This window comes from Anopheles ziemanni, chromosome 3, assembly GCF_943734765.1.
Source record: "Anopheles ziemanni chromosome 3, idAnoZiCoDA_A2_x.2, whole genome shotgun sequence".
NCBI lineage: Eukaryota > Metazoa > Arthropoda > Insecta > Diptera > Culicidae > Anopheles > Anopheles ziemanni.
The window spans coordinates 80,074,191-80,088,861 of record NC_080706.1 but is presented as its reverse complement, the minus strand read 5'-3'; the positions used below and the strand labels follow the sequence as shown (position 1 = coordinate 80,088,861).

Below are 14,671 nucleotides of genomic sequence, written 5' to 3'. Positions count from 1 at the left end.
AACAAAAAAAAACAACAAATTAATCACTACACTTTTGCGATTCCCAGAAACTTATCAATCATCTAAAGTTTAAATGATTTTTATCAGTAAATGTAACAAAGCACTAGCACCTGTCACTGCCAGGTCGATTCTTTTTTCTTTTCATCTACGTGATGAGAGCAAATTCTGTCATCAGTGTTATCACGTACCTGCTCGCGATCGAGTGTTACCGGATTGTGCGTTCAGGCTGGTGGAAGGATTGTGTCGGAGTGCCTGTTATATATTTTTTCAATCTAGTTTTTCTCTAAATTATTACATCAGTGTGTACGGGATGGCTTTTTCGGTGAAAAAGCGTACCAACAACCGGCTGAACGAGGTCAAAAAGGTTTGTCCGGGCGTGCCGAGTGGTGTGACATATGCAACGTTTTGGGATTTCCAAGGGCATTACGACGGGAGGGCGATCACAGGCGTGCGTTTGTGCGTGTGATCGGGGCAAAGGTAACGCTAATGTCTCTCGAAAATCCCAACGCAGTGCATACAGATGGTGGCCGATTGGACGTGCCGCTGCTGGTGTGTGGTTCGGTTGTGAAGCGCGATGTACTAATTTCCAAACAAGTTGGGACTTAGTAGGCCAGTAGCATTTATCGAACGCAAGAAATCTTCTGGTCCACAAAATCCCAGTTCGATTGAAAATCCCACTCCCCGGTTGTGCAAGCCGACGCTTTTTAGTTTGCGGTTTGCAGTGCCGTGCCGCTCTTGGGCTCCTGAGGCGAATGAAGTTTCAGCGTCGAAGATGGTTCCAGCTGCGGCTACTCGTGGGCGTGCTCGCTGCGGACAGTTGCACTGACAGCTGGGTGCGAGGCTGCAAGCACCGTGATCGTGAGGTCGATCGGTTATTTGCGCGTTTTACAATTTCGCCCGCGGGAAGCTTTTACCGACTTGGCACAGGAATCCTCACCAGGTCTGGTCGATACTTACCGAAACTGCCGTTCCTTCTGGCCCTTCAGGGTACGCGGGATGAAGGCAACGGCTCCAACGGGTGGACTGCCTCAACCCAATCAACCTGTAATGCACGATCCTTCCACTACGGGTGGATTCCGCGATCCGATCGCCGGTTGGCAAATTGATGCTGCCCGTTCCTCCGTTCGACCCTTTCGGTAGTGTTCGGGCCCAATTACTCTCACCCATTCTGCCACTCCTCGGTTTGGGGCTGCGTTTTCGGTGGACCGTTGATCCTGACAGCCGATTAGAGAGAAGAAAAAAAAGAAGGAAAAACGTACAGGGGTAGGAAAAATGATCCTTCCGATCGGTTGCGCGAGCGGCGGTCCCGGGGTCCGATCAATCGCCGGTCCACCGCAATCGTTCCCCGAGGGTTACGATAAATAATAGAAAATCATTTGTACGAAATCTTTTGAATCATTTTCTGCGCCACCGGCTCGCCGATTAGTTCGGAGTTTCTAGCCAAAAACTATGCATCGCGATCGTCCTAGCTCGCTCTTGACTTGACTTGGGGTGGAAGAAAAATTGTCTGCAAACCAAATGCCTTAGAGAAAAGAGAACCAAAAAAAAACGGCACGTTAAGAAACAGAAGAGAAAATGATTGCAATAAATCTGGACAAAATTTATGCCCCTCTATACGGCAGCAGAAACACGGCACCGGGGTCGTCTTTTTCCTGTACCATGAGCAACCACTCGAAGGCAAAGGGAATAACCACGACAATCACCACTTCACAGGCGGGGATATGTTTTTGAGCTTCTTGTGGCCGCCGGGAGCGATATACACCAGTCCGTTGTTCGTTGTTGTTTAGAGGCCGTCGCAATTTTAAATCCGATCCGCTTGGGAAACGGGTGGCTTATGGTTAAACCGATGTTCCTACACGCGTTCCTCGCATTTGAACGCCTTAGCTTTAGCGCGCCCGCACCGTATGACTCCTCGACCACGCTCGTGATCGTAAAGAACAAGGTTTTTCCCCCCGAAGCTCAACGCAAAGGCCGTGGGTGCATATCTAAATAAATCATAAAAATCTCCTCTTCCCGGCCGTGTTTTCCTGCAAAGCGAACTAACATATATGCCATTGTGCTGGTGATCCAGTTCAACGTGCTGTGTAGCACAATCCACGGGGATAGTATACAATTTTGCATTAATCAGAAATCAATCGACCCTCCGGCGGCTGGCTGTGCCATGTTAATGTTAATTATGTACAAATTTGACCGATTCGTTTCGTGTCGTTTGAGCGATGAGGTGACTTCTGTAAGTCGTGGAACTGGAGAGGGAGGGTTGGAACACTCTATTGGGTCCTTCGAACGGTGGGGTTATTTCTCTGTGCCAAATGAACTTGTATCATTTTTCCTGTACATTCCAGACAGACCTGAGACGTGATGCTTAAGTGTGCCATCGGTTGAAATCCTATCATCCGGGCACCACAATGACTTGGCCTTTGAGGCATCATCGATCCTCGAAGGCTCCTGTGCGATCGTTCAGCCAGCTGTCTGTTTGTTTGTTTGTTTTGTGCAAAAGCAAATAAACATCGCGCTCAAGAATTGGCACTAAAGTTCACCTCACTCCCTTTGGCCATGAACGGTAGGGAATGAAGATTAACGGATCACCCCGGCGGCTGTCAGGTTGTTTTGCGCCATCCTGTCCTCACGTTCGCGCGACCAAAAGGCTTCATTTTCACGTACATTGCTTTTCATTTTCACCATCGACACCGTCGAGCTTAAGCTGCCATCGGCCAGTCGGACGTTCGGAGCCATTCCGTCTTCCCGCGGTTCGTTAGCGGAACACTGTTTCATTGTAAGTGTCGTGCATGTGGACTAGCTGCCAATGCCAATGGTAGCTTAATTTCTCTCCCCATCCATCCATCCATCCATCCATCCATCCAGCCCCATCCCGAACGGATTGGAACGTGGATCCCCCTACGGGGATTGGAGAAAATTAAATCATCAACAAATGGAGGACCGCGTATCATCCGCGAATCAATTCAATTCATTCCGCTCCATTAGATGCGGGGTGCCCCGCATTTGAAGTGCCGCGTTTGATCTGTGCGCTTCGTGATTCGTTCCAGCCCGTAGTTCGGAATTGGAACCCGGTTCGGCTCTTCCCCCGTTCGCCTCGATTATGTTGTGCGACGTAATTTAAATAGCCCCTCATTTTCTGTACCAAAGTGTGCCTCGGTTGTCCCGGCCCTATTTCACGGATCATAAACATGGATGTCATGCGGGGGGTTTGGGCTAGGTCAGGAGCTGGGTTTTAGGTGTAGCAACAAAGAAGACCCAGGCTCTCCGTGAGGAAACGGTGTACGTTGCCATTTTTTTATTCCCCGTTTTTCTTTTGGTCGGTGTCGTTTTAACGGAATGTCGTGTAAGAGGTCTCCCGAAGAGTCTGCAATGGAATGATAACGGAATAAGTAAAAAAAAAGAAAATACCTTAAAAGATGCACCACTTGGGCAAGGAATGCTGTTTGTGTGTTATTTTCCTTCCGTCCAAAGTCAGCTTACCACATTTTTATGCTCTCCAACGGGTCCGTTTTACGTACCCACCCTGGGCCGGTCTTGGTGCACGTTTTTTGATCGGAAATAAATGGTTCGGTCGCAGGGAAAGATTACACATTCCTCGAACCATCGCACAAAAACCACCTACGTTATTATTTCCGCGGGAAAAAAGCTGGCTTCCTCGCGTCGTAGCATTCGCGGGTCCGTTTCGTTTTGCTCCGGTCATAAATTATGTAATTTTTGCTACACGGGACTGCGCCCGATGTCCAGCTACCTGGTGGCCCAGGGTGGGGTTCTGGCTACGCAAATGAATAGTGAGCTTCGGTCATCGTCGACGTCGTCGTCGTCGTTGTTGTTGAGCATAATCGCTGTTCGTGGCCAAGGACCCCGAAGAAGACCAGAGTGGGCAGGGAAAAATTTCGCTGCGTTTTTTTCCTTTTCAACCAAATCATACTTAAGCGCGTGCAAACGGTAGGAAGGCCGTTTTTATCGACCATTAAACGCTGCGAGCATGCTTATTTGCTGCCGACTGCTGGCAGATGGATGCCGGTTGTTGTCTTTGTCCTGGTTACTATCGTAAGCAAAAGGGACTCCTTGTCTGGAGGTACTTTGTTGTGCAGTGAGGGTAATGTTACCCCATGGAGGACGATAATGCCACAGATTAGATGCAAAGGAGTAGGATTTCAAAAAGCCCACCAGGTAATTTAATAATCAAGTTGAATAATGTTGTGCGGGATGTAATACTTCGCAGTGGAAATAAAACATGATGTTGCACCGAAATTGTTTTGAAGAATTAGAGCTTGTGTGAATTTTCGGATGGTCTTCGTGAAGTAAGTAAACCTTACACCTTGAGCTCCAGTTTGCTACTGTTTATTTCTTCTGTCAAAATAGTTCATTTGGCTTATTCATTCGACTTAGTTCCTAATTCCTTTTAAATGAATAGAAAAGGATTCCTGCATTCCTAAACGCCTGAATGTAGGCAACTGCTTAGAATATATTTCCAACAGAGCTAGAAAATTAGAGTAACATGCTCATCTTCTTTACATCCCGCATCTCATCATTAATATCTTCTTCACGATGAATAGACAACATTGTAATCTGGTAAATGGTACGGTGTAAAATTTAAACCATAAAACTATGAGAGCAGTTTAAAAAACGGCATTCCTATCTAGTTCCTCCACCTCACGCAAAAAGGCAATGGGGCAGCTCCGGAAAATTTATTACTCACCCCAACCATTTACAGCGTGGCCTCCGTGGGCAAGTGGTCGGTTTATGTACCATTCCCTAATGCGTTCCAAAGTCGCAAGCCCGTGTACCGAGCCAGTTTTGGATGCGACCTATGCTGGTGCTGCCTCTCGACCATACCGAACCCTTTCAGGCACGAGCGACCCAAAGTTCACGTCTTCGCACGCCAAAAGCGGTTCGGTTAAATCTTTGACACTTTATCTTCTCCCGTCCCCCGTGGGAGAGGGGAAGGGACCGACGGCATGCCATGCCACTTGTTGACACATCCTCGCACCATTCGCCCTAATTATATATTCGTGTAATGAGTCGCGCAAAACACATGCCCACCGAGCTGATCGGCGGCATTCAAATTGGATCGACCATCTTGCAAACGTGCGAAGGGCGAGGAAAACTACTCGACCATCCTTCCCCTCGGTAAGATGAGTTCCACGAGCGCAAAAAGCGTGCGCGGTTTCGTCGCGGTGCAAATTATTTATGACGTCCTTCTTGCTTTCGACGCCTGTTGGTAATTCGTTGACTCGTGGAGTCCTCGGCGGAACGTGGCAAATGTGGTCGTCCCCTAGGAAAGAACCCGGGAACGAAGGCGACGGAAGGCCACTCCACTGACCGGAGTCACGTTCGGCCCGGCGCAGCGAGCCCCATCTGTACGCACTAAATAAATTGTATGTTCGCTAATAAGTGCAAGATTTTGCTTTTTAGGTACGGAGGCCATTAATTTCACACCTCTTCCACGTCGTCGAACGACCATGTTCGGAACGGTGAAGACCCTCCGGTTTTTCCTCCCGTCTTAGGGCAAGGGAGTACCATGCGGTCTAGCTTCCCTTTCGGGCTATAGGCGTCTAGTGGCCGCAAATGTGGGCGTTCGTGTGGTCGGAAAAGAGTGCGTCTCCTCGGTGCGTTCGGGCTTCCAAAGGCGCAATTCCTAGATCGGCACGCCGGTGTATCATTAGGAAATGACATTTCAATAGGTGATTATTATCACACGTTGTTGGGGCTCTGGTATGGACATTTTTTTTTCCATACCTCCTACCTTCCTTCTCGCATCATCTCCTGACCCAAAGGGTGGCGAGGCCGTCCTTTTTTCTACTGCTCCCCATATTTTCATGGTGGATGGAACTCTTTCCACCGGCGTTGGCAACTGGTTCGGGCAGCTGGTGAAGTTATTGAACCGATGGGGCCGGTGCGGTTTACCGACTAATCCCTGAAACCAGACCAGCGGACTCAGTCCTCCACCGGGACCCTTCAGGGCGCGCGCACCCTGGGAAATATTACAATGTAATCAATAAATTCTGGTATACAGCAGAATTTATGGCGATTCGCACCGGTGCGCGCGCGAGTATCGCGACAATTGCTACCACCATCGAGTGAAACCGTAAATCGTAGATTATTCACGAGTTCATTCCTCTACGGCAGAGAAGAGTTGTAACTTGCTATCTCCTTTTTCTTTCTTTTAGTTTTGCAAGGCTTGTGCGTGGACTTGGTGGCTACTGAAGTTTATCAGCTGGGCGACACACTCCCGGGAGATTACAGCTTGCCGATTGGAACGATTGCGTTTCTAATTGTAAATAGTTAATGGGACCGAGATTTCTGGTTGGAACTTTTCTTTCGCTCTTCAGTAGCATTAATTTAATTTCAAATTAATGCCACGCACAGAGTGGAAATTAACTCGGCCGTGGTCTGGTAAATCATCACCAGCACTGATTAGATAGCCATCTTCCGCAAGGTTTTGTGCGTTCATTGCGGACCTTAAGTAAAGGTAATGTAATCCACTTAGGGCATCGCGTACCGAAACGCGAAACCACGGGTGATGAGGTAGGAAAAAACCCACTAACCCGGACCAGTTTTGTTCGCCTCCTCGCTGGGTACACCGAGCCAGTGCCGCATCTTGAAAGTGCATCGCGTTGGTGGCTAACACGGCATGCGATCGCTTGCTTCTCGCTCCAAATCAGCAAGTGGCCAAGTGGGAACCGAGGGACGGAAACGCACAGTGTGAATTGCGTTTTCGTTGCAATTTGCGCAACCGACTGGCGTTAGGTTAACGCGGCGTGCGTAGGTGGACAGGCTTGGTCTGGAGCGGCCACCAACAGCACATTGCATATCCGTGTCCTATCGGACCTTTGGTGGCGATTTTTTCTTCCTCCCTCGGCGGAGGCTCATCGTGTCGCGCGGAGTCGTATCTAGCCGTGGTCTTGGCGGTTTTCGTCGTCGGTGGCAGGAGTGATATCGCACGGAATCCATTACTGGTCACTAGACGAAAAAACAAGTTGGGAATCGCATCGTCCGGAGGAGGGAACGCGGCGGTCCAGTTCCAATCCCGAGGAAAGCGGGGAGAATAGGTCATGCCGTGAGTGTGGGGAGCGAAAATTTAAATACAATATCAAGATTGCACCGGGCGGAACATGGCGACGAGTCGTAACTCGTGTTTTTCGAACCCTATCTGGCGGTTCCGCCGCTTATGGCAGAAGCGGGCCACGCGTGTCTCGACGAAAATGACACTAAAACCACCCGAGATCGGATACCAATTAAAATTCTTTCGCCTGACCGACGCCACCAGATGGGTGATATCTGGCGCTTTTCGGATGCGGAGTGCACGCACTACTCCGGGTGTTGCTCGACGGAATGTGTTCCCCACACTGAATGGGGGGTTTTTCCGAAGGAGTTCATGCAGGCTTTGGAATAATCTGTTCGGACTTACTAGATCTTCCGTTTCTGGTTTGGCATATCTTCTGGAGATCTGGGAATTTCGCAGAATAAAACAGAGCCGATCTATAGATAATTAGCAAATTACTGTGTTACAGTTGGTTTCGGTTAGTCCACGCAAGTCCTCTATTGGTGGCATTCAACTATTCTATATATTGAGTTATAAGATTTTATATGCACTACTCGAGTCCATCATCAACCCAAGATCAGTCTTCAATCCGATGCATACGATAAATCGATGAAGTTCTCAAAAGCTGGACCGACTATAGATGCAGTCCCATTTGGTCCTTCAAGATCCTGATTGATCTCCTAAAGAGATGCTCGTCCGGTCATTCTGCGTGATCGCGCACAACCTATGCTAATCCATCACCTTTCGCCAGCGAGAGAAATAGTTCCCGAAAGCAGTTAGTTGGGTGGGATTGCAAGGTGCGAAGTCGTAAAAGGCAACGGGGCGCGACGCGACACAAACAGCTCATTCAATTCCACCAAACCGGTACCAGGCAGTGGTCTGAAGTCCACCGCGTTGGTGATGGACACTATCACTCAAACGCATCTCATAGGGAGTGGAATATAGACACTCAGCAGACAGACGTCCAGCGGGGAGGTCGTCAGGACCGAACATTCAATATTTATGAACACACTTCAAAGTCGTTTGCCTTTGTGCGCACCGTTTCTTTCTCAGTGCTGATCTCCCTGAGTGCAAGGAGGGCGCAGATGATTCGAGGCGGACAGCATAAAGTTATGAAATTTTTCAATCATCATCCATTCCTTGTCGGAGTGGCGCACTGAGACGGCACCCGGGAGATCTAAAGGGTGCTGTGCAATCGAAACCTCCTAGAGTGCACAAGAAAGTCGGTGGGAAAATGTAGCGCTTCCTCTAATTAACAGTGGTGGCACATTCGGCCTCCAAACTGTGGGAGACCACAATGTAAGAAATCTCACACCTTTCGATTATTTCCGATGCCTTTTCGGGAGTTCTGCATGTGTGTCTCTTCTAGATTCTCAGGGGATCTTCCCAGGTTGTACTGCAAATGGAACGGGAATAAAGCAGTAGGGAAAAAACGGTCCGTGGGCAGCATTCCTTACATGGTATTCTGGGTGTCCACGGAGCTCGCACATAAATCATAAAGCATCAAATCGAACGATAAAAGTTTCATCCGCTAGCACACATACATACACACACGGTATAAATTGACGCCGATCAATACCAGAGCGGAGGGCTGCGCGTGTGGAACTATGTCGCGAGCTCATACCTTTTTGTTTTGTTGTTATTCACCTTATCGATGGTTCTCTTTCCTTGAGGATACTAAAATATGGAGAGGAAAAAATCTAAACGGATCGTGGGCCGGGATGACGGGCGTTCCTATGATGACGAGGCGAATTCAATTAAAGCCTACCGCGTGCCCCGTTGCATAAATGCATGATCGTCAATGCAGCGATCATCTTGGGTGATGGCGTTTTTGCACCTTTTGCTCTCACCTGGAGCTGCGTTTTTGTTCACATCTCATCTGCCATTCACGATATGAGATCGTTTACGTGAGCATTTTTGTGCTAAATTGAACCGGAAGATCGCCCCGCGGAACGCTCGAAATGGAGTGTGAGACCGAACGTGGTGAACTTGGTCATTATGATTATTTGTGCACATGCACTAGTTTCGCTAAGGCAAACAATATTACCTATGGTAAAAATCGTCCGCTCATAAATGGTGCGAACGTTGAATGGTCATTCCCTTGGGGTGCTCGTAATGCATGCACATATCGGGGCACACCGGATGGCGCATCTTGATGCGTAGCGAGGAAGGTGATCGATTGGGTTTGACATATTTCTCGTTTTGTGTTTGGTCATCCAATACTACCCGTCAGCGTGTTGTGAGAGACTGATGGCACCGTGGTAGATGCCTAAGAGCTTGTAGAACCTCCGATCATTATGATGACCACATCGAGTCATTAAAGAAATTCCTGAGGGTATTCGCGGTTGGTTGTAGTGCTTTTTGTCAACAATTATTGATGCACCGAGATGCAATACTATCCACATACCGATTTAACATGCAAAAGTGTGGTGAAATGCTTGACATTTGCCTGCCTATTACGTTGCTCCTTGCTGTCATACATCAGCTACAGCAACACCAACGGTTCCTAACGTGGATTGTATGACATTACCAGCAAAAGACACGCCACTTTTATTGACATCCTCCAGGGAATAAGATCGTGAAGGGCTCGGTTAGTCATCTCATCACGCACTATCACCTGGAATCCTGTGTGAAGTCGGTGGTTGAGGCTGTACGTGGGTCCTATAGACACATTCCAATCAACCGGACACTCATACACCGGGAGTCTAGACGAGTTGAGGAGGCTCGCGTGGTTGGATAATGGATGGTTTACAAGCTCACCACTGTCCAAGCTGTCCAAATCGGCCACAGTAACGGACGTAACGGTCTATCGCTTCTTCCAGCCCGTCCCTTCCCTCCTAGGGATCGGGATGGGGGCTCTCTTTTTCTCTGGACTCGACTCGTGGACTGAATCAATTTTAATGAACTCTATTATTCTCTCCTGCACAATAATGGTCACATGCGGTGAAATATCCCATTTATACCTTCGCCTGTCGCGCACGCGGCTTATCCGCACATTTTATGACTTGTTTATGATATTAAGACGTTTCAATAGTGTACTCACCGTTTTGTAAAGCGTCGCCGGGGGAGACTCACAGGAAAAAGGGCACTAGTGGGGCTTCGTAGTCGCGTTAGGTAGACGTTTTCCCCAGCGTGAGGCCCCTCCGGAGTGCGGCCATCACCGGCACATTATGTCTCATTGTCCGCCTTCGCACGCGGGCCCTCCCAAACGGGCCTCCGGACGAAAATTCCATTCTACCACCATTCGCCCAGATCGTTTGCGATCGTTTGCGATCTTTTCAGTCGGCTGTCGGAAATGCGCTGGTGCTTGTATGATGGCGCGGCCAGAGCTGGCGAGAAGACGATAATGACATTTCACCACTTCGTCGCCTTCGTTCGGTGCGGAACCTCAAACTCTCTCACATACGAAAAAAGGTCTTGCAAAAATGTATCCTTTCTTGCGGAAGGAAGCGGACAGAAATATCGTCGATCACCTTGATAAAGCGGGAGAGAAACATGAAAATAATAATCAATAAATTATGGAACATTTCAGTTTATTGGAATATACGATCAAATTAATATGACATCTATTTTTTCGCGCCCTCCGTCCTTCTGCACGGACCTGCATGGTCTGCAGCCATTGTGGGTCTGCAAGAACTTTTCGGGCGTAGGTGTGTTCGATGGGTTTTTGCTCCGATTTGTGGCGCCTGAAATACGACACTCCGTACACCTTAGGCGACGGCAATATGGCGGCGGAAAACAATAGACCATCAATAACGTTCGACGTAAGATTTTCACTCTGCCACGTTCCGTGCTCGATATCGGGACATCAGGACATTGTATTGAAAATGTGCCAAACGCCACGCCAGCCATTATACCACCAACGTGCGGAAAACTCTAGCGGAGGTTGAATGCCCTTCAGGCAGCGACTTCCAGCAAGTAATGCACCATGGGATCAAATGTGGTTGCCGCAAATGAGCGGTTTCTTACTCTGGCAATGGTGTTCCATAATTCTTCCATAAATACACACATACCGAAATGACCCTCTGGTCGTGGCATGTGGATGATGCGAATTGTGTGTTTACCGTATGATGCGTGCCGATTTAAAAAGGCTACATTCCAGATACCTGCAGGCCACTAGAAATGGAGCCAATAAATCAGGCCCGGTAAAGTGAGAAAATGTGTTTAGTTGCTCCTGAGGTGCAACAGGTACAACTGTAAATGGGGTGCTTAAAAGTATGTCTTTGGAAGGTGTTTGAAGAAATCTAGATCTTAGGACTATATTTGCCGTTTATAGGAGGACCCCTCAGAGATACAAAACTCGATTAAAATAATGTGCGTTATGGTTTTAATTCTTTTCGGTGCAATTGCGAAGTCTAACATCGTGAAATAGGGCCCATTTCTGTTTCTTTCTTTGAGTAGTTTCCCAAACGTCCTTCGCACATTTTCTCGTATGAAACATTCCATAGCCAAGGTTATGTATTTTCCCTCGTGCGGAGCAATGGGTCTTGGGTGTATCACATGCAACGAGAGGAGAGAAGTAGGTGAAACAGACTCCCCCGGTCGTGTCTGAGCCATTAATTATGAATCACACAGGCAGACCACCAGACTTTGCGCGACTCGAACGTTAGTACAAGGCGTCGAGTTGGAAAAAGGTACGTAGTCTGGCAAGGGAGAACCATAACGGTTGGCTTTACTGAGAAATATTTTTGAGAACAATTTCTCCAACTTTCTGAACTTGACTCCACCCGCTAGTGAGAGGCAAATGGGAATAGGTGATAACGTCTATCGGAGGACGAGTACATTGGGTAGGATTGTCGACCATTGACCCAGAAGATAGGATTAGTTGCGGTTGCAGCTTACCTTCAGAACGATTTGCTACCCGAAACTAGTTTTGTGCGTCACAACGTCTGGATCGTTGTGCTACTCTGGTGGGCTCTTTGACACGCCGTTGAACTACGACTGCGTGATAGAGTTCCTCGCTGGCTCGGAGACCCGGGGACGGCCGGGAATGTCGGTGTGTGAGATGCTCACGCCAGCCGTGGCGGAAAATTTATGGTCGAATTGAAAAATCAATTTTAAATTTACTACCGTTTTGTTGGCGATCCTTCTCGAAGTGGCCGGACCGTCGTATGGCATAAGATCGAGGCGTAGCTATATTTTTCATTTGTCGCCTGGTTCGTTAGGTACGCGCACGGATTGCGTTAAATTTTCGCGTAATGTGCGAGCACGATTTTCATCCTAACCGGAGTAACCTCCGATGCGGAGGAAGATCGTGTAGGGTTGTCGGTTTGGACAGGATTTGATACACATTTTTTTTTCTGTTTCCACAACGCGGTGTTTTTGTGCTGCTGCAACGTGTGCTTTTGAATGCGACGATAAATTATGCACACGTCAAGCGGCGTGTTACTCCAATCGGTAGAAGTTCAGAAGAGTGGTGAATAAAACAGCAGCAAAAACGAGAGAACTAACAATCTTTGGTTTGATACTTTACAATTGGGATTCTTGTTTCGAAAGCGATTTTCATCAACATGGAAAAGTGTCATAAACATCAAAGTATAATTATACTTTCGAACGTTTGGTGATCGAAAGCGCATGAATGAGTCAAACCTGATCGAGTGGGAAAAAAATATAATAGCAAAATAAGGACCATGTGCATTATGTTCGTTAGGAAACCGGTCGCCAATCGGTAGCCGAGTAGAAAACGTGTTCATCGTATCCCAATTGAGATTTTTCAACATGTCACGGAATCGGTTGTTAGTAGACCGACATGCTTTAATATGGCGGCACGCCGGAAAACCCAATATCAATGAGCTTATGTAGGGTGTACGCTTATGTCGGCTTCTATCTAGGTGGTGGAATCTCAAAAATTAAAATATTTACATGGTCGAGCCGTAAATCGCGCCGCCACAGGACCGCGTGCGCCTGCTTATTCCCTGCGTCTTTTCTTGGAGGACACTGGAGGGGTTTTGCTCCTTTTTTTCAGGGAACCAGTGGCATCAAAGTGTAAAGAAATTCTTGACCCCATTGGCATTAAACATCCACCGGGAAAGAAAAAATACGATACAAAATCGATCATGGTGGGCATTACGAAAATGGGCGGCCTGTTCTTGCTCACCAGAAGCCGCGTGGTTTGCGAAAGAAATTGTACAGAAGAAGGAAATAGTTTTCTCGATATACCATTTACATACATCGACATCGATCGAAGAAGTACTAAATCTAGTGCGGAGTATCTTTCTTTGGAATTATATGGCCATTTGTTTTTCCTTCTTTTCCTTTGCTTCCTCCCACCTTCTACGTGCGGCATCGATGAATGATCGCGTTCTACTGTGTGGTGATCGTAGGACCAGAGGCTCCAAGAGTTCACCCTTTTCGGGACGTCGTTGTCGGTGTCGGCGGAAAGCGCGAGCTTTCGGAAGGCGGCACACATGATGATAAATGTAAGAAAATTAGAACCGTTTCAAATGGAAGCGACACACAGGCGATGTGCAATGTGTTCATTCCATGCGCATGTAACACAAATTAATTAAACTGATTTATGTGCAGCGTGCCGTGCGGCGTGTCGTCGCTGGATGCACGATCTTTGGTTTGTTTTTTGTTTGATCGTGTTATTTGAGCTTCCTACATTTCGGTTAAGTTGTCGCGACGATCGTGTTAACAAAACGTGTGTCTCGGTTGCTACCGTTTTTACGGAGGGAAGCCGACATAAGATGACTTTACCGTTAGTTGGCGTGGCGTTGAAGGCTGTTGCGCAAGAATTTGGCGACAGAAAAGATTCATTGGCGTCTCTTTAGGAAGGAATGTCTTTATTTGGTTCAAAACTATAGATCCTTGACGGAATTAAATATGTTGCCTTCTAAGTTCTATTTAAAATATGTATTTTCAATATACGTCAAGTGATAGGTACAAAATTTCGTTCTGTACAAAATCACACTTTGATACTTCAACAACATTGGCCTCAATCAGAAATGAATTAAAAATGCAAATGAAATGAAAGTAGAGATCGTACGGAATAAGCATAATAAAGTTTCGAGTAACTTAGACTTAAACAGTAAACAGTAAGAGGTTCAAAGAGACGTAAAATGTGTAGATTGACTTTGTTATCATGTTCTACTATGAATCGTTATGGAAAAGTTGCCTGCCTAAGAAGTCTAATGATCTTGTTACAAAGTTAACCATCGGTTCGAGTATGAGGAGAACAAAAGAGACAAAAAAACATCCTTTCCGGTCCCAAAGAAGGATCTTGGTCGTGTGCCGATCGTCCATTTCAGCATCCATTAATGAGACGCTCGTTGTTTAATCGAACGATCCATCAGCATCTTCGAAGTGAAGGGGTGGGTGGAATGGGGTAGGACATACGAGGAAACACGCGTGCCTAAAAGACCTTCGGGGATAGAAGAAGGGGTCACTGCTAGAGGGGTTTTACATGATTTTCTGCCATCCTAATGGGCCCTCCGGACCGATTCGTAAGTATCGATATTATTACCCCTTTTATTGAGTTCATTAACATAATCTCATTGAAATTCTGATATATTTTACATGTACTAACGCCTGCGCATGCTTCCCGCCAACGTAAGGTGTGTGTGTGTGTGTGTGTGCTCATCCAAGCGCACGAGGAACGGTCTCTCGGTGGAACAATTTTCACCC

General features: G+C 47.4%; 1 protein-coding gene across 1 annotated transcript in view; it reads left to right on the top strand.

The window, feature by feature from the left end:
- Positions 1 to 187: 187 nt before the first annotated feature.
- The window catches only part of LOC131288637 (protein cortex-like), a 291,157-nt gene continuing 276,673 nt past the window's right edge, over positions 188 to 14,671 (top strand). Inside the window, 1 exon segment of the mRNA XM_058317787.1 lies at positions 188 to 364. Coding sequence (XP_058173770.1) covers positions 311 to 364 — 54 coding nt within the window. The 5' untranslated portion in view covers positions 188 to 310.